The following is a 21,293-nucleotide window of genomic DNA, read 5'->3' on the forward strand; positions in this document are numbered from 1 at the left end:
ATTTTCTGGAATTTTCCAAGCTGTTTAAAGGCATAGTCAACTTAGTGTATGTAAATTTCTGTTCCACTGGAATTGTGAAACAATTGTTTGCGTCATACACTTAGTTTTAATGTCATTAAAACTTAGTGCATGTAAACTTCCGACTTCCAACTGTATGTACATGCCTTTAAAAACTTAAGAGAAGGACCTCAATGTAAATCCGCTATAATGCATGTAGTATGCAATAGTTACTTGAAATATATAAATGAAGTTTAATTTTAAGTTCACATTAAACTAGTTTTTTGTCCTTTGTTCCCCAGCTGTGTCAAACATGTTATTTCTCTTTTCTCTCCTTTAATAAATACCATACCACATTTTCAGAATGGTTTCATTAGGTTGTGTGGATGAGAATGGAGATGACAATATTTGATCATACATAAATAATGAATTTGAATGAATGGTTGAAAAGTGTTTTTGTATTTTACCACAATGTGTTGTGCATTATAAATGAAAATAGCCTTGGCTGCATTTATAATAATGTCTGCCACTGCACTCTCCCCAACATGTAGCCATATCTATTTAACTAAAAAAATAAGTTTTACTATCTGAATTCTTTGTCGTATTTTTTTGTAAATAGATATGGCTGCTCTACGTGCAGACAAGAATACACCTAGCCCAAACCGCTGCATGATGGCGGTACTTTTCCCTTTACGTCGTTTGTAACATGACACACGACGTAAAATATATAATACCGACATCCTGTGGCCGGTTGGGCCTGAATACACCCTGGTACTTTGCCAGTGTCAAACTATACCACATTTGAAGGGCTGTTGCAGTCTCATATTTACGGTAATACCTTATGAGTTGAACGGAAGTGCCATTACATACGAATATCCCACTTCCAACATTGCTGCTATTTATCAACAACATTGTTTGCGCGACTCGTTCTCTTCTTACACATACCAAATTGGGCCATTTGCCATAATGTTAAAACTATAAATAAACGGATTGTTTCTTACACATTGTCTAATTAGAGAATTGTATTCTATTTACTTAATCACAGAGAATCCTGGGTTGGACAAGATGGCCAGCTGCAATTTTCAGGCGCAGTTGGTATCCATTCTTGAGGTATTGGCTAAAGCAGCTGTAGCAGAAATAAGCAATCGTGTAGATGATAGCTGTGCTGTTATACGTTTGGAAATGACCCAAAGCCAGCGTGATATTGATGTACTGAAAAAGAAGTGTCAAATGATGGAGAGCGAGCTGAAGAAGACACGAGGACGAGTCAGGAGAAAAGGTAGTACTTCACGGTAATTTTAATTGCATTTTGAACAAATGAATAAAAACACAAATGTGTGAATATTTCTAATAATTGACTGAATACTATTATTTTCCAGGTTTTTACCCCATGTTATCAGAGAGATCTTCATATCCAGTCAAGATTGTTTTGAACAAGCAGAGGAGTAACTCACAGTGGGAGAAGACAGTATGGCAGTTGAAGAGGACTCTCATCTCCATGTGTGATACATCACCTTTTAGATTTATAGAGACCTGACCTTTTGGATCAATTCTGTTATTGGAATATCAGGAGAATTTACCGCTTTCGTGTGATTCATGAGTATAAAAAGATATGTTGTGTCCTGAGTAATAACCCCAGTCCCTGTTACAGCCTACAGATGTGGAGCAGAGAGTGGAGACTGAACCCATACTGATCAAAGATGAGGAGACAGCAGAGGACATGTGGAAGACTGACCCTCAGGAAGAGTTCAAGATCATTGGAGAGGGTGGGTGTGACCATAAGGGGGTACTGCTCTGTCTGTCTATGGAAGACTGTGTGGGTGTGGTGGTATGCACATTCCAAATTGCTACATTGCTGTCAGGTGTTTTATGTTCTGGCATATGGCGTGCATGTACGCACATAGTCCGTTCAAAAGCAGTCATATTTTGCAATTGTTAAGGGTCTTTTATAATGTTTAATTTATGTTGATCCCCAAATCTGTAGAGCCTGGTTCCAAGCCTGGGAAACCACCATCCTTTGAGCAACGGCACTGTGATGAGGACTTCACCACACAACCCAATATATCTCCCAGAGACTCTGTGGAACATTACCCCAATTCTGAACGTCCAGAGGATCCAGGATCACCCCGGCTCTCATCTACAAAGGTGTTCAGCACAGAGCAGCACCGGCCAGACGAGAACTCACGAAACTTAGTGATGGTGAAAAATGAGAAAGAGGAGGAGCTGGATCAGACCACAACCCTGGCAGGACCTGACCAGTTTGTCATGGATGACAATGATGGGCAGCTGTGGACCTCTGTGGGTCCAGGCAGAGACACTGACCCTGAAGGCCACCCAGATTTCTCCTTTCATTCCACAGAAGAGTACTCTCAGAATATCTCAATTTTCCCATCTCATAGTGGGCTGCCATCCATTCCTACGATGACCAATGAAGTGGAGCCACCGCTTCACTCTTCCTATATGGAAACCACATGCTAATATGTTCAGTGCAGCAAAACACATTAAAAGACATATCAGGACATCGGCTGATGAGAATAGACAACAGATGCCAGAGGGACAGAGTAGCGAGACGCTGAACTCAAATAATGTAGGTAATAGTTTAGCTCTACAGTCAAGGCAGCATCAGTACAGGGCTTCAGAAGCAACAGTGAGATTGAGTGAGTGTATGACAGGGTCAAACATGGCCACCACCTCCACCTTCTCTGGATACAGCCTGAGTCACAGTAGTTTTAACATGGTGAAGAGAATGAGGACTCAGTGGAGGTCGGGCGGCACCACCGAGAGGCGTTTCAGCTGCACCTTCTGTGGGAAGAGCTTCCAGCGTCTCTGCCAGCTCAAAGTACACCTCCGGAGTCACACCGGAGAGAAACCGTACACCTGTGAACAGTGTGGCAGGAGTTTTACCCAGCAGTGCAACCTGATCAGACATGCTATGGTCCACAGTGGGGAGAAACCGTATGAGTGCACACAGTGTGGGAAGTGCTTCACCCGACGCTCCAAAATGACATCACATCAGAGAACTCACATAGGAGAGAGTCCAGTGTCTCAATACATGGTACCTGCATACCCTGGGGATCCACACACAAGTTTAATGTAGTCTCAGAACAAATAGGAACATAATTTCAGTTTTTCTGTAACTCTTTCTACATGGAAATGTGGTGCAAAAGGTATTTTGACAAGCTTTTCCTCCAAATTGATTTGTGCTTTTCTTGTTTGATTGTTGAAGGCTTGATTTTGAGAGTCAATCTGTCTTTTAGATCAATAATACTAATACATGAGACCTATATGTAGAGCTTTTCAATGACCCAAATTTGCTTTACAATTGTTGAAAAAAATGATCACAAGACGGCACCAGACGAACAGCAGGAGAAACAAAGAGAAGGGGGAGGGGCTTAAAGTAAGGACAAAAGTGTGATGTGTAGGTGCTTTTTTTCAATTAGATTTGCTCAACTCCTGCGTGTTTTCTTCCTAGTCCTCTCTCGACTCCTTTGGAAAAAAGGTCAAAATAATGGGGGTGAGGAGAGTGATGTGGACGAAAATGTGCTTTTATGGAATGAGATGGTCCTTATCCATCAGGCAAAAGACATTTCCTGGGGTGGATCCCAAAATAAATGTGTAAAGCGGTGAAAAAAATGTAAGTTCGTTTTGCAGTACATTTTATACATAAAAGGTTAAGTAGCATATTGTTTTTAAATGTGTGCATGCTTTTCTCTGACGACAATACAACAGCTGATTCAAAGGGTGTGTGGAAGAAATGTTAACTCTTCTGTGCTAGGATACACTTGTGCTTCCTCGTCAAAAGGGGGGCTATCAAGAAGGGGGAGACGTCTTAGTTTGCCTAATAACGAATAGAGTACCACAGTATGAGTCATAATACCCATAAAACCTAGCGGTCAAACTAACATGGTTTCTATTGTTATTCCACCATAAATTGTTCCCATTGGGGATTTTAGAAACACTTCAAATAAGGGCTGCGTTTCATGTAGGCTTACCCTGACATGACATTTTGATAACCATGTAAATATCTCAATTAAGTATTTACCCCCCCCCCCCCCCCCACAAAAAAAGTAATGCTAATTAGCTGCTAATGTGGCTATCATAAGAACTACAAATGCCATGATGATCTAGACAAGACTGTCGAGGCAAAGGTAAGAATCTCTGGATTAACTATCTGTTAGCTAAATGTAGTAATGAATAAACTCGCAAAATGTTTTTCAATTGACAGTTCCGTGAACTGTCTTGTGCAAGTTGCAAATTGACACAATACCTGTTCGCAAAGGCATCAGTGAGAGATGACATGCAGGAGCTTGCAGGGATTTGTAGTTTTGCATAATGTCTACGTTGACGCTAATTAGCATTTTCGAATCTGAGTAAATAGAGTCGAATATATTGATTAAAGTTACCTTGTCCGAAAGATTTACATGGTTATCAAAACGTTAAGATAATGCATCCACCTGACAGGGTTAGGGTTAGGTAGCATATCAAGAAGCTGATTAAACAGCATGATCATTACAGAGGTGCACTTTGTGCTGGGGACAAAAAAAGGCCACTCTGAAATATGCAGTTTTGTCATACAACACAATGCCACAAATGTCTCAAGTTTTGAGGGAGCGTGCAATTGGCATGCTGACTGCCGAAATGTCTACCAGAGCTGTTTCCAGATAATTTAATATGAATTTCTTTACCATAAGCAGCCTCCAAAGTCTCAATACATGGTACCCGCATACCCTTGGGATCCACACACAAGTTTAATGTAGTCTCAGACCAGATGGAACAAAGTTAATAATTGGATAACATTTTCTATGGGAAAAGTTGGTACATAAGGTATTTTGAGACATTTTGACTAGATTTTCCTCTGAATTCATTTGTGAAATGTTTTTCATGTTTGACTGTTAAGGGCTCCTCATTTTTATTTTATTTCAATAACTTATTTAAAAAAAAACATTTCTCATTTACAATGTGACTCCAAAATGTGACACAATACATTATTTATTAGGAATTTATATTGGGCACAACATAATCCGAAACACAACCAAAACAAACTGCAAATGCATCCAACAAGTTTGTAGAGTCACAAGCTTGATTTAGTCATTACGTGCTTGGAATATGGGACCAAATACTAAACATTTGACGACATGTAATACACTACAGTTGAAGTCAGAAGTTTACATACACCTTAGCCAAATACATTTAAACTCAGTTTTTCACAATTCCTGACATTTAATCCTTGTAAAAATTCCCTGTCTTAGGTCAGTTAGGATCACCACTTTATTTTAAGAATGTGAAATGTCAGAATAATAGTAGAGAGAATGATTTATTTCAGCTTTTATTTATTTCATCACATTCCTAGTGGGTCAGAAGTTCACATACACTCAATTAATATTTGGTAGCCTTGCCTTTAAACTGTTAACCTGAAATGTTTGACCCAAGTTAATCTTCCACAAGCTTCCCACAATAAGTTGGGTGAATTTTGGCCCATTCCTCCTGACAGAGCTGGTGTAACTTAGTCAGGTTTGTAGGCCTCCTTGCTCGCACATGCTTTTTCAGTTCTGCCCACACATTTTCTATAGGATTGAGGTCAGGGCTTTGTGATGGCCAATCCAATACCTTGACTTTGTTGTCCTTAAGCCATTTTGCCACAACTTTGGAAGTATGCTTGGGGTCATTGTCCATCTGGAAGACCAATTTGAGAACAAGCTTTAACTTCCTGACTGATGTCTTGAGATGTTGCTTCAATATATCCAGATAATTTCCCTCATGAAGCCATCTATTTTGTGAAGTACACCAGTCCCTCCTGCAGCAAAGCACCCCAACAACAAGATGCTGCCACCCCCGTGCTTCACAGTTGGGATGGTGTTCTTTGGCTTGCAAGCCTCCCCCTTTTTCCTCCAAACATAACAATGGTCATTATGGCCAAACAGTTCTATTTTTGTTTCATCAGACCAGAGGACATTTCTGCAAAGCCTTTCAGGTTCGTTCGATATAGGACTAGTTTTACTGTGGATATAGTAAATGATGACAAGCATACCCATAACATGATGCAGCCACCACCATGCTTGAAAATATGAAGAGTGGTACTCAGTGATGTGTTGTTGGATTTGCCCCAAACGCTTTGTATTCAGGACATAAAGTTAATTTCTTTGCCACAATTTTTGCAGTTTTACTATAGTGCCTTATTGCAAACAGGATGCGTGTTTTGGGATATTTTTATTCTGTACAAGCATCCTTCATTTCCAGCAGCAGCATACCACCCTGCATCGGACACTAGATGCTGCTGGAAGTGGTATTGGAGGGCCAGTAGGAGGCACCCTTTCCTCTGGTCTGAAAAAATATCCCAATGAACCAGGACAGTGATTGGGGACATTGCCCTGTGTCGGGTGCCATCTTTCGGATGGGATGTTAAATGGGTGTCCTGAATCTATGGCCACTAAAGAGCCCATGGCACTTATCGTAAGAATAGGGTTGTTAACCCCGGTTTCCAGGCTAAAATCCCAATCTTGCCCTCATACGATCACCTAATCCAACCGATCTTACAATTGACTCCTTCATCCGATCCCCTGTAACTATTCCCCAGGTTGTTGCTGTAAATGAGAATGTGTTCTCAGTACACCAAAAGAAGACCACCAAATACTCTTGAAATCTCCATCCCTAACTACAACATTTTCAGACAAGATAGAAAGGCCAAAGGGGTGGTGTTGCAATCTACTGCAGAGAGAGCCTGCAGAGTTCTGTCCTACTATCCAGGTCTGTACCCAAACAATTTGAACTTCTACGTTTAAAAATCCACCTCTCTAAAAACAAGTCTCTCACTGTTGCCGCCTGCTATAGACCACCCTCTGCCCCCAGCTGTGCTCTGGACACCATGTGTGAACTGATTGCCCCCATCTATCTTTAGAGCTCGTGCTGCTAGGTGACCTGAACTGCAACGTGCTTAACACCCCAGCCATCCTGCAATCTTAGCTTGATGCCCTCAATCTGACACAAATTATCAATGGTACCACCCCAAAGCCTTAAACACGGGCACCCTCATAGATCTCATCCTAACCAACTTGCCCTCCAAATACACCTCTGCTGTTTTCAACCAAGATCTCAGCAATCACTGCCTCATAGCCTGCATCCGTAATGGGTCAGTGGTCAAATGACCTCCACTCATCACTGTCAAACACTTCAGCGAGCAGGCCTTTCTAATAGACCTGGCCTGGGATCCTGGAAGGATATTGACCTCATTCCGTCAGTAGAGGATGCCTGTTTTTTTATTTTTATGCCTTCCTCACCATCTAAAATAAGCACGCCCCATTCAAGACATTTAGAACCAGAAACAGATATAGCCATTGGTTCTCTCCAGACCTGACTGCCCTTAACCAACACAAAAACATCCTATGGCGTTCTGTATTAGCATTGAACAGCCCCTGTGATATGCAACTTTTCAGGGAAGTCAGAAACCAATACACACAGGCAGTTAGAAAAGCCAAGGCTAGCTTTTTCAAGCAGAAATTTGCTTCCTGCAACACAAACTCAAAACTAAATGCATGCTCTTCAACCAATCGCTGCCTCCACCTGCCCGCCCATCCAGCATCACTACTCTGGACAGTTCTGACTTAGAATATGTTGACAACTACAAATACCTAGGTGTCTGGTTAGACTGTGAACTCTCCTTACAGACTCACATCAAACATCTCCAATCCAAAGTTAAATCTCGAATTGGCTTCTTATTTTGCAACAAAGCATCCTTCACTCATGCTGCCAAACATACCCTTGTCAAACTGACCATCCTACCGATCCTCGACTTCGGCGATGTCGTTTACAAAATAGCCTCCAATACCCTACTCAATAAATTGGATGCAGTCTATCACAGTACAATCCGTTTTGTCACCAATGCCCCATCTACTACCCACCACTGCGACCTGTACACTCTCGTTGGCTGGCCCTCGCTTCATACTCCTCGCCAAACCCACTGGCTCCATGTCATCTACAAGACCCTGCTAGGTAAAGTCCCCACTTATCTCAGCTCGCTGGTCACCATAGCAGCACCCACCTGTAGCATGCGTTCCAGCAGGTACTGTATATCTCCCTGGTCACCCCCAAAACCAATTCTTCCATTGGCCGCACCTCCTTCCAGTTCTCTGCTGCCAATGACTGGAACGAACTACAAAAATCTCTGAAACTGGAAACACTTATCTCCCTCAATAGCTTTAAGCACCAGCTGTCAGAGCAGCTCACAGATTACTGCACCTGTACATAGCCCAACTATAATTTAGCCCAAACAACTACCTCTTCCCCTACTGTATTTATTTTGCTCCTTTGCACCCCATTATTTATTTTTCTACTTTGCACATTCTTCCACTGCAAATCTACCATTCCAGTGTTTTACTTGCTGTATTGTATTTACTTTGCCACCATGGCCTTTTTTGCCTTTACCTCCCAAATCTCACCTCATTTGCTCACATTATATATAGACTTATTTTTCTACTGTGTTATTGACTGTATGTTTGTTTTACACCATCTGTAACTGTGTTGTTGTATGTGTCGAACTGCTTTATCTTTGCCAGGTCGCAATTGTAAATGAGAACTTCAAATCAAATTTTATTTGTCACATACACATGGTTAGCAGATGTTAATGCGAGTGTAGCGAAATGCTTGTGCTTCTAGTTCCGACAATGCAGTAATAACCAACAAGTAATCTAACTAACAATTCCTAAACTACTGTCTTATACACAGTGTAAGGGGATAAAGAATATGTACATAAGGATATATGAATGAGTGATGGTACAGAGCAGCATAGGCAAGATACAGTAGATGGTATCGAGTACAGTATATACATATGAGATGAGTATGTAAACAAAGTGGCATAGTTAAAGTGGCTAGTGACATGTATTACATAAGGGTGCAGTCGATGATATAGAGTACAGTATATACGTATGCATATGAGATGAATAATGTAGGGTAAGTAACATTATATAAGGTAGCATTGTTTAAAGTGGCTAGTGATATATTTACATCATTTCCCATCAATTCCCATTATTAAAGTGGCTGGAGTTGAGTCGGTGTCAGTGTGTTGGCAGCAGCCACTCAATGTTAGTGGTGGCTGTTTAACAGTCTGATGGCCTTGAGATAAAAGCTGTTTTTCAGTCTCTCGGTCCCAGCTTTGATGCACCTGTACTGACCTCGCCTTCTGGATGATAGCAGGGTGAACAGGCAGTGGCTCGGGTGGTTGATGTCCTTGATGATCTTTATGGCCTTCCCGTAACATCGGGTGGTGTAGGTGTCCTGGAGGGCAGGTAGTTTGCCCCCGGTGATGCGTTGTGCAGACCTCCCTACCCTCTGGAGAGCCTTACGGTTGAGGGCGGAGCAGTTGCCGTACCAGGCGGTGATACAGCCCGCCAGGATGCTCTCGATTGTGCATCTGTAGAAGTTTGTGAGTGCTTTTGGTGACTAGCCGAATTTCTTCAGCCTCCTGAGGTTGAAGAGGCGGTGCTGCGCCTTCTTCACGATGCTGTCTGTGTGAGTGGACCAATTCAGTTTGTCAGTTTGACTGTTCCATCGATGTGGATAGGGAGGTGTTCCCTCTGCTGTTTCCTGAAGTCCACAATCATCTCCTTGGTTTTGTTGACGTTGAGTGTGAGGTTATTTTCCTGACACCACACTCCGAGGGCCCTCACATCCTCCCTGTAGGCTGTCTCGTTGTTGTTGGTAATCAAGCCTACCACTGTTGTGTTGTCCGCAAACTTGATGATTGAGTTGGAGGCGTGCATGGCCACGCAGTCGTGGGTGAACAGGGAGTACAGGAGAGGGCTCAGAACGCACCCTTGTGGGGCCCCAGTGTTGAGGATCAGCGGGGAGGAGATGTTGTTACCTACCCTCACCACCTGGGGGCGGCCCGTCAGGAAGTCCAGTACCCAGTTGCACAGGGCGGGGTCGAGACCCAGGGTCTCGAGCTTGATGAAGAGCTTGGAGGGTACTATGGTGTTGAATGCCGAGCTGTAGTCGATGAACAGCATTCTCACATAGGTATTCCTCTTGTCCAGATGGGTTAGGGCAGTGTGCAGTGTGGTTGAGATTGCATCGTCTGTGGACCTATTTGGGCGGTAAGCAAATTGGAGTGGGTCTAGGGTGTCAGGTAGGGTGGAGGTGATATGGTCCTTGACTAGTCTCTCAAAGCACTTCATGATGACGGAAGTGAGTGCTACGGGGCGGTAGTCGTTTAGCTCAGTTACCTTAGCTTTCTTGGGAACAGGAACAATGGTGGCCCTCTTGAAGCATGTGGGAGCAGCAGACTGGTATAGGGATTGATTGAATATGTCCATAAACACACCAGCCAGCTGGTCTGCGCATGCTCTGAGGGCGCGGCTGGGGATGCCGTCTGGGCCTGCAGCCTTGCGAGGGTTAACACGTTTAAATGTTTTACTCACCTCGGCTGCAGTGAAGGTTTCCGTTGCAGGCCGTGTCAGTGGCACTGTATTGTCCTCAAAGCGGGCAAAAAAAGTTATTTAGTCTGCCTGGGAGCAAGACATCCTGGTCCGTGACTGGGCTGGATTTCTTCCTGTAGTCCGTGATTGACTGTAGACCCTGCCACATCCCTCTTGTGTCTGAGCCGTTGAATTGAGATTCTACTTTGTCTCTGTACTGACGCTTAGCTTGTTTGATAGCCTTACGGAGGGAATAGCTGCACTGTTTGTATTCAGTATTGTTACCAGACACCTTGCCCTGATTGAAAGCAGTGGTTCTCGCTTGTTCTCAACTTGCCTACCTGGTTAAGTAAAGGTGAAATAAAAAAATAGAAGTCAACTTACCTAGTAAAATAAAGGTTTAATAGAAAATGTACTCTGTCATTTAGGTTAGTATTGTGGAGTAACTACAATCATTGGGGTAAAGTACTTAAGTACCACTTAAGTTGTATTTTGGGGAATCTTTACTATTTATATTTTTGAAAACTTTTTACTTCACTACATTCCTCAAGAAAATAATGTACTTTTTACTACATACATTTTCTCTGACACCCGAAAGTACTTGTTACATTTTGCATGCTTAGCAGGACAGGAAAATGGTCCAATTCACACACTTATCAAGAGAACATCCCTGGTTATCCCTACTGCGTCTGATCTGACTCACTAAACACAAACACTTCATTTATAAGTTGTCTGAATGTTGGAGTGTGCCCCTGGCTAAGGGCTAAGAAAACAAGAACATTGTGCCATCTGGTTTGCTTAATGTAAAGAATTTGAAGTTATTTATACTTTTACTTTTGATACTTAAGTATATTTATTGCCAAATACTTTTCATATTTTACTGGTTGACTTTCACTTTTACTTGAGTCATTTTCTATTAAGGTATGTTTGCTTTGACTCAAGGTTGACAATTAGGTACTTTCTCCACCACTGACTACAATGTTTTGCTGTCCTCTGTTTCTCCAATCACAGCCATTAAACTATACAGTGGGGCAAAAAAGTATTTAGTCAGCCACCAATTGTGCAAGTTCTCCCACTTAAAAAGACTTATTTTCCACCATAATTTGCAAATAAATTCATTAAAAATCCTACATTGTGATTTTCTGGATTTTTGTCTGTCATTGTTGAAGTGTACCTATAATTAAAATTACAGGCCTCTCGTCTTTTTACGTGGGAGAACTTGCACAATTGGTGGCTGACTAAATACTTTTTTGCCCCACTGTAACTGTTTTTAAGTCACCATTGGCCTCATGGTGAAATCCCTGTGCTGTTTCCTTCCTCTTGCAACTGAGTTAGGAAGGCCATCTGTGTCTTTGTAGTGACTGGGTGTATTGATACACCATCCAAAGTGTAAGTATAAACTTCACCATGCTCAAAGGGATATTCAATGTTTTTATTTATTTATTTCATTTTTATTTAACCAGGCAGGCTAGTTGAGAACAAGTTCTCATTTACAACTGTGACCTGGCCAGGATAAAGCAAAGCAGTTAGACGCAAACAACAGCACACAGTTACACATGGAATAAACAAACATACTGTCAATAATGCAGTAGAAAAATTCCATATACAGTGTGTGCAAATGAGGTAGGATGAGGGAGGTAAGACAATAAATAGGCCATAGTGGCGAAACAATTACAATAAAACAAACACTGGAGTGATAGATGTGCAGAAGATGAATGTGCAAGTAGAGATACTGGGGTGCAAAGGAGCAAAATAAATAACAGTATGGGGATGAGGTAGTTGGATGGGCTATGTACAGGTGCAGTCTGCTTTTAGAATGATTTTATTTTACCCATCTAGCAATAGGGCCCTTTCTTCGTGAGGCATTGGAAAACTTCCCTGGTCATGTGATTGAATTTGTGCTTGAAAGTCACTGCTTGACTGAGGCACCTTACAGATAATTGTAAGTGTGGGGTACAGAGATGAGGTAGTCATTCAAAAATCATGTTAAAACACTATTATTGCACACAGTCCATTTTGAATGAATTAGTAAAAATGTCTAAAAACATAATTCGACTTTGACAATATGGAGTATTGTGTGTATGCCAGTGATACGAAATCCAAATGTAATCCATTTTAAATGCAGGTTGTCACATAACATCACGTGGAAAATATCAAGGGCTGTGAATACTTTCCTAAGGCCTATTATGCATTAATAACCAAGTGTGCCACCTGCATTTTTTTTTGTCTTCGAGATATGGCTACCTTTCACTGTATATGCAAATTAGAATATACCCTGTTATTTGCTGGCCAGTGCTAATTCATAACATTTTTGAAAGGGTGTTGCACTCTGATGTTTACGGTAATAAATACATTTAACGAGATGAACTGAAGAGCGATGGCAGGGGCTTCAAGACTTCACAGCAGAAACACTACAAGGACTATTGTCGCTAGGAAATGTCCCGCCCTAACAGGAGTCGTTCGAGCCTGTGTAGGGACCTGATAAGAACTTTTTTTTCTTATTTTTTTTTTTAAACAGAAAAGCAGGTTGATGTTTTTTTAATTCATATTTTACTTACATATTTCAATTTTTGGGATCCTTATTATTAACCCGCACAGTAGGTGGCGGAATGCACATCACATTGTTGCGAACGCCATTATACCACAGAAGAAGAAGAACAATTGCGAGTAACTCCCGCTTCACTACATTGTTGTCATTTATCAACATATACGGCTTGTTTTTTGCACGTTATCCTTGGAAATTGAATAGTATTTACTTCACACAAGGAATACGCATCTGTAATTTGGGCTAGACAAGATGGCGAGCTGCAATTTTCAGGCGCAGTTGGTGTCGGTTATGGAGGTATTGGCTAAAGCAGCAGTAGCAGAAATAAACAAACGTGTAGATGATAGCTGTGCTGTTATACGTTTGGAAATGACCCAAAGCCAGCGAGATATTGATGTACTGAAAAGGAAGTGGCAAATGATGGAGAGCGAGCTGGAGAAGACGCGCAGACGAAAAGGTACTGTTAGTTGATGTGTTACTTTTTATTGTAAATGTATAGCCTGGAACGTCAGAATTATACTGGATTCAACGTCCGGCATAAATGAGCATTTGGATCAGGAAAGTTGACTCACGATCTCTACCAATCAGAATGTAAAAAAATAGTTTAATTTACTTTACCAGTTGGGCCGTTGGCATGTAGGAATATGTGTGAGCCACAGGAAAGTATAATTAAATAAACTTTTCAAAGTGCCTGTGGTATATTCATTTTTCTATCACCTGAAGCATGCACACAATTTGAAAATACATGCATACTTGCCAAGCTCCGGCATGGTTTTGTACATGCTTCAGGTTATAGAAATCTGAATGCACTATTTATTTAATTAGGCAAGTCAGTTAATACTAAGAACAAATTCTTATTTTACAATGATGACCAAACCCTCCCCTAAACCAGGATGACGCTGGGCCAATTGTGCTTTGCCCTATGTGACTCCCGATCACAACCATTTGTGATACAGCCCGGGATTGAACCAGGGCCTGTAGTTATGCTGTGCCACTCAAGAGCACTTTGAAAGGTTGATTTTATTATACTTTCCTGTGGATATTGTCTCACAATCAAATTGTATTTGTCACATGCGACGAATACAACAGGTGTAACGTAAACTCTTACATCGCCTTGGTCCGTATAATTGCCCTTACTTTAGCTCCCCAAAAACGTAATACTTACAGATCAACTATAATGTCAATACCATTGTAAAGCACAATTTCTCCCCTTTCCAACATAATCAATTACATGACCTAAACGCGGCCCTTTTCTGCATAATTCAAGCAGGCAATGAGCCCCGTCGGGTCTTTTTAAACTTATCACCTTATCGCTTCTAAAATGTAAATAAAACACGATAAAGAGTTCTTATATAATGTGTCATTACATACCTATTTGAAGGTTTGTGTCGAATTTGAATCAGGTTTTTAGGGTGGTGCTAAAGTGATCTTAGACATTAACAATTGTACACCTCTACAAGTCTGGTTCATCCATGGGAGCAATTTCCAAACGCCTGAAGGTACCACGTTCATCTGTACAAACAATAGTATGCAAGTATAAACACCATGGGACCATGCAGTTGTCATACTTCTCAGGAAGGAGACTCATTGTGTCTCCTAGAGATGAATGTACTTTGGTGCGAAAAGTGCAATTCAATCCCAGAACAACAGCAAAGGACCTTGTGAAGAAGCTGGAGGAAAAGGGTACAAAAGTATCTATATCCACAGTGAAAACGAGTCCTATATCGACATAACCTGAAAGGCCGCTCAGCATGGAGAAGCCACTGCTCCATAACCGCCATTAAAAAAATGCCAGACTATGGATTTGCAACCGCACATGGGGACAAAGTTCGTACTTTCTGGAGAAATCTCCTCTGGTCTGATGAAACAAAAATAGAACTGTTTGGCCATAATGACCATCGTTGTGTTTGGAGGGAAAAGGGGGAGGCTTGTGCGGGTGCTTTGCTGCAGGAGGGACTGGTGCACTTCACAAAATAGATGGCTTCATGAGGGAAATTATCTGGATATATTGAAGCAACATCTCAAGACATCACTCAGGAAGTTAAAGCTTGGTCGCAAATGGGTCTTCCAAATGGACAATGACCCCAAGCATACTTCCAAAGTTGTGGCAAAATGGCTTAAGGACAGCAAAGTCAAGGTATTGGAGTGGCCATCACAAATACCTGATCTCAATCCCATAGATCATGTGTGGGCAGAACTGAAAAAGCATGTGCGAGCAAGGAGGCCGACAAACCTGACTCAGTTACACCAGCTCTGTCAAGAGGAATAGGCCATAATTCACCCATCTTGTTGTGGAAGGCTACCTGAAACATTTGACCCATGTTAAACTATTTAAAGGCAATGCTACCAAATACTAATTAAGTGTATGTAAACTTCTGACCCACTGAGAATGTGATGAAATAAAAGCTGAAATTAATCATTCTCTCTACTATTATTCTGACATTTCACATTCTTAAAATAAAGTGGTGATCCTAACTGACCTAAGACAGGGAATTTTTACTAGGATTAAATGTCAGGAATTGTGAAACTGAGTTTAAATGTATTTGGCTAAGGTGTATGTAAACTTCTGACTTCAACTGTATGTACATGCAGGTAGGGGGAAAAGTGACTTGGCAATCAGGATAAATAATACAGAGTAATAGCAGCGTATGTGAAGTGTGTGTTTTGTGTGCTTGTGTATGTGTGTGTTGGAGTGTGAGTGTGGATAGAGCTGGTGCAAGAGAGTCAGTGCAAGTAGTCAGGGAAGCCATTTGATTAACTATTCAGCAGTCTTATGGCTTGGTGGGTAGAAGCTGTTCAGGAGCCTTTTGTTCCCAGACTTGGCACTCCGGTACCGCTTGCCATACCGCTTTTCCTACTAGCACAAGGATCAACGACAACTGGTTAAGTAAGTTAAAATATGATTTTATTCAACATTCTGGCTTGTGAGGTCGTGAGAGAACTTTCCTGATCATGACGCTCATTTATGCCCGATATAGAATTCAAAGAAAATTTTACGTCGCATCTCCAGACTAGTAAATTGATAGTATATGCAAAACCCAAATATGTGTATAGCCTAATATTTAATATTTGACTGAAAACAATTATTTTCCAGGTTTTTACCCCGTGGCTTCAGACAGATCTTCATATCCAGTCAAGATTGTTTTGAAAAAACAGAGGAGTAACTCACAGTGCAGAGACGAAGAGCTGGCTGTTGAAGAGGACTCTCAACCCCAGGTATGATATATCACCTTTAACAATTACAGAGACCTGACATGTTGATCAATTCTGATATTGGATTATCAGGAGATTTTATCGCTTTTGTGTGATTCATGAGTATGAAAAGGGTTAGATATGGTGTGTGTCCAAAGTAATAACCTCTTTCCCTGTTACAGCCTACTGATGTGGAGCAGAGAGTGGAGACTGAACCCATACTGATCAAAGATGAGGAGACAGCAGAGGACGTGTGGAAGACTGACCCTCAGGAAGAGCTCAGGATCACTGGAGAGGGTGGGTGTGACCATAAGGGCTACTGCTCTGTCTGTCTATGGAAGAATGTGTGAGTGTGGTGGTATGCACATTCCAAATTGCTACATTGGTTTTGGGTGCTTCATGTTCTGGCATATGGAGTGCACATACACATACAGTCAGTTCTAAAGCGGTCGTATTTTGCAACAGTTAAGGGTATTTTGTTAAGTTTATTTTATGTTTATCCCCAAATCTTTAGAGTCTGGTTCCAAGCCTGGGAAACCACCATCCTTTGAGCAACGGCACTGTGATGAGGACTTCATCACACAACCCAATATATCTCCCAGAGACTCAGTGGAACATTACCCCAATTCTGATCGTCCAGAGGAACCAGGCACACCCCGGCTCGCATCTACAGAGGTGTTCAGTACAGAGCAGCACCGGCCAGACAAGGACTCACTAGACCTAGTTATGGTGAAAGAGGAGGAGTTGGATCAGACCATGACCCTGGCAGGACCTGACCAGTTTGTCATGGATGAGACTGATGGGCAGCTGTGGACCTCTGTGGATACAGGCAGAGACACTGACCCTGATGGTCACCCGGATTTCTCCTTTCATTCCACAGAAGAGTACTCTCAGAATATCTCAATGGTCCCGTCTCATAGTGGGCTGCCATCTGTTCCTACTATGACAGATGATGTAGGGCCATCGCTTCACTCTTCTATATGGAAACCACATGCAAACATGTTCAGTGCAACAGCACACATGAAAAGACATGTCAGGACATTGGCTGATGAGACTAGACAACAGATGCCAGAGGGACAGAGCAGTGAGATGCTGAACTCAAGTAATGTAGGTAATAGTGTAGCTCTACAGCCAAGACTGCATCAATACAGGGCTTCAGAAGCAACAGTGAGATTGAGTGAGTGCATGACAGGGTCAAACATGGCCACCACCTCCACCTTCTCTGGATACAGCCTGAGTCACAGTAGTTTTAACATGGTGAAGAGAATGAGGAGTCAGTGGAGATCAGGTGGCACCACTGAGAGGCGTTTCAGCTGCACCTTTTGTGGGAAGAGCTTCCAGCGTCTCTGCCAGCTCAAAGAACACCTCCGGAGTCACACCGGAGAGAAACCGTACACCTGTGAACAGTGTGGCAGGAGTTTTACCAAGCAGTGCAACCTGATCAGACATGCTATGGTCCACAGTGGGGAGAAACCGTATGAGTGTACACAGTGTGGGAAATGCTTCACCCGGCGCTCCAAAATGACGTCACATCAGAGAACTCACATAGCAGAGAATGCAGTGTCTCAATACATGGTACCCGCATACCCTGGGGATCCACACACAAGTTTAATGTAGTCTCAGAACAGATGGAACAAATATAAACTGAATTGCATTGTTTTTCGCTAACACTTTCTGTGTGAAATTGTGGTACAGAAGGTATTTTGAGACGTTTTGACAAGTTTTTCCTCCGAATTGATATGTGAATATGTTTTCATGTTTGACTGATGGCTCATCACTTTCATTATAACAACTTATTTACAACTGGTAACAATGTGTGTTTGTACCACAAAATCATAAAAACAACGTTATATAATAAATAATCATATTCATTTCATGAGAGTCAATCTGCACTTTTAGATGAATGATAATACATGGGACAATTATATAGCGCTTCTCAATGACCTAAAGTCTATTTAGAATTGTAGAAACTAAAACAAAAAGACCACTACAAGACAACACCAGCAGGGAGAAACTTAAAAAAATGAAAAGAAGGGGGAGGGCCTTAAAGTAGGGAAAATAGTGTGATGTGTCCTCAGTCCTCGTCTTTTTTTGAAAAAGGTCCAATGTAATGGAGGAGTAGCGACGGGGAGAGTGATGTACATAAATGTGCTTGTATTTAATGAGACAGTCCTTGTCCACTTGAGCATCATCAGGGAAGGACGGTTACAGGGATGGATCCCAAAATAAATGAGTAAAGTGATAATTTGTTTAAGTTAGTTGTGCAAGACATTTTATAGATAAAAGGATAAATAGCATATCATTTTTAAAGGTGAACTGCACTCACTGATTGCGCTTGTGATACTTCCGGTGCTCATTAAGAAATACAGCAGCCATTCCTGAAGGCCAAAATAGTTGTCTTTGTGGTTTAATGTGGATGTTTCTTTGCCCCTTCAATCACAACAAACAAACAGGGACAAGGCTGATTAACAGTGAGTTAAGCTAGCTTTGATACAATTGAATGCATTCAACTGCAATGTGTATTTTTAGGGGTAATCAGAGAGGAGCGGGGGGCTACCTTAATCAACATCCACGTCATCGGCACCTGTGGAACAGTCTTGCTCAGGGATAGGATGACAGATTTTTAACATGTCAGCCCAAGGATTCGGTCCAGCAACCTTTTGGTGACTGGCCAAACGCTCCTACCCACCAGACTACCTGCCTGACTTAGAGGTTTTGAAGTTAACTTCTCTTGATCTCAAGATGATCTGCTAATTCAGTTCTATGTGTAGACTAAAGCCTGTGTTGACCTTGTGTTTAGCCAACCTGACAGCAGCTAGCTAGCTAGCACAGTTTCGAGATAGGCTTGCTGGGTGATATTTCTCTGTCAAATCAGTTACAGTGCATTCAGAAAGTATTCATATCCATTGACTTATTCCACACTTTGTGTTACAGCCTGAATTCAAAATGTATTATTTAAAAAAATTACACACTACCCCATAATGATAGTGATAACATATTTTTTTGCAAATGCATTGAAAATTAAATACAGTATTCACATCCCTGAGTCAATACATGTTAGAATCACCTTTGGCAGCGATTACAGCTGTGAGGCTTTCTGGGTAAGTCTTTAAGAGCTTTGCACCTAGATTGTACAATATTTGCATATTATTATTTTTTAAATTCTTCAAGCTCTGGCAAGTTGGTTGTTGAACATTGCCAGACAGCTATTTTAAAGTATTGCCATAGATTTTCAAGCAGATTGTAACCACCCATTAACATTTTAATGTTGTCTTGTAAGCAACTCCAGTGTATATTTGTTATTATATCCAGAACATAAAGTTTATTTCTTTGCCACATTTTTTGCAGTTTTACTTTAGTTCCTTATTGCAAACAGGATGTATGATTTTGATTTTTTTTATTCTGTACAGGCTTCCTTCTTTTAGCTCTGTCATTTAGGTTAGTATTGTGGAGTAATTACAATGTTAAGCTGTCCTCCATTTGATCCTATCATTCATTCAACTCTAACTGTTTTAAAGTCATCATTGGCCTTGCCATGAAATCCCTGAGCAGTTTTCTTCCTCTCTGGCAACTGAGTTAGGAAGTCTGGCTACTGAGGATGCCTTTATCTTTGTATTGACTGGGTGTATTGATACACCATCTCAAAGTGTAATTAATGCTCAAAGGGATATTCAATATCTGCTTTTTTTTACCCATCTAAACTCAGCAAAAAAAGAAACGTCTCCTTTTCAGGACCCTGTCTTTCAAAGATAATTCGTCAAAAATCCAAATAACGTCACAGATCTTCATTGCAAAGGGTTTAAACACTGTTTCCCATGCTTGTTCAATGGACCATAAACAATTAATGAACATGCACCTGTGGAACAGTCATTAAGACACTAACAGCTTACAGACGGTAGGCAGTTAAGGTAACAGTTATGAACACTTAGGACACCAAAGAGGCCTTTCTACTGCCTCTGAAAAACACCAAAAGAAAGATGCCCAGGGTCCCTGCTCATCTGTGTGAATGTGCCTTAGGCATGCTGCAAGGAGACATGAGGACTACAGATTTGGCCAGGGCAATAAATTGCAATGGCTGTACTGTGAGACGCCTAAGACAGCGCTACAGGGAGATAGGATGGACAGTTGATCTTCTTCGCAGTGGCAGACCACGTGTGGCAACACCTACACAGGATTGGTACATCCGAACATCACACCTGCGGAACAGGTACAGGATGGCACCAACATCTACCCGAGTTACACCAGGAACGCACAATCTCTCCATCAGTGCTCAGACTGTCCGCAATAGGCTGAGAGAGGCTGGACTGAGGACTTGTAGGCCTGTTGTAAGGCTGGTCCTCACCAGACATCACCGGGCACAAACCCACCGTCCCTGGACCAGACAGGACTGGCAAAAAGTGCTCTTCACTGACGAGTCATGGTTTTGTCTCACCAGTGGTGATGGTCAGATTTGCATTTATGGTTGAAGGAATGAGCGTTACACCGAGGCCTGTACTCTGGAGCGGGATCTATTTGGAGGTGGAGGGTCCGTCATGGTCTGGGGCGGTGTGTCACAGCATCATCGGACTGAGCTTGTTGTCATTGCAGGCAATCTCAACGCTGTACGTTACAGGGAAGACATCCTCCTCCCTCATGTGGTACCCTTCCGGCAGGCTCATCCTGACATGACCCTCCAGCATGACAATGCCACCAACCATACTGCTCGTTCTGTGCGTGATTTCCTGCAAGACAGGAATGTCAGTATTCTGCCATGGCCAGTGAAGAGCCCTGATCTCAATCCCATTGCGTATGTCTGGGACCTGTTGGATCGGAGGGTGAGGGCTAGGGCCATTCTCCCCAGAAATGTCCGGGAACTTGCAGGTGTCTTGGTGGAAGAGTGGGGAAACAACTCACAGAAAGAACTTGCAAATCTGGTGCACTCCATGAGGAGGAGATTCACTGCAGTACTTAATGCAGCTAAGTGGCCACACCAGATACTGACTGTTACTTTTGATTTTGACCCCTCCCCCCTTTGTTCAGGGACACATTATTCCATTTCTGTTTGTCACATGTCTGTGGAACGTGTTCAGTTTATGTCTCAGTTCTTGAATCTTATGTCCATACAAATATTTACCCATGTTAAGTTTGCTGAAAATAAAAGCAGTTGACAGTGA

At 41.9% G+C, this 21,293-nt stretch overlaps 2 protein-coding genes across 2 annotated transcripts; both read left to right on the forward strand.

The window, feature by feature from the left end:
• Positions 1-820: 820 nt before the first annotated feature.
• Positions 821-3,736, forward strand: LOC135511905 (uncharacterized). The gene is made up of 4 exons (XM_064933429.1): positions 821-1,276; positions 1,377-1,497; positions 1,649-1,763; positions 1,982-3,736. The coding sequence occupies exons 2-4, from the start codon at positions 1,468-1,470 to the stop codon at positions 2,473-2,475; spliced, it is 639 nt and encodes a 212-aa protein (XP_064789501.1). The 5' UTR covers positions 821-1,276; positions 1,377-1,467; the 3' UTR covers positions 2,476-3,736.
• Positions 3,737-12,793: 9,057 nt separating this feature from the next.
• On the forward strand, positions 12,794-21,293 carry LOC135511855 (zinc finger protein 26-like). The gene is made up of 4 exons (XM_064933347.1): positions 12,794-13,405; positions 16,043-16,164; positions 16,323-16,437; positions 16,655-21,293. The coding sequence occupies exons 1-4, from the start codon at positions 13,201-13,203 to the stop codon at positions 17,755-17,757; spliced, it is 1,545 nt and encodes a 514-aa protein (XP_064789419.1). The 5' UTR covers positions 12,794-13,200; the 3' UTR covers positions 17,758-21,293.

This window comes from Oncorhynchus masou, chromosome 3 (assembly GCF_036934945.1).
Source record: "Oncorhynchus masou masou isolate Uvic2021 chromosome 3, UVic_Omas_1.1, whole genome shotgun sequence".
NCBI classification, from domain to species: domain Eukaryota; kingdom Metazoa; phylum Chordata; class Actinopteri; order Salmoniformes; family Salmonidae; genus Oncorhynchus; species Oncorhynchus masou.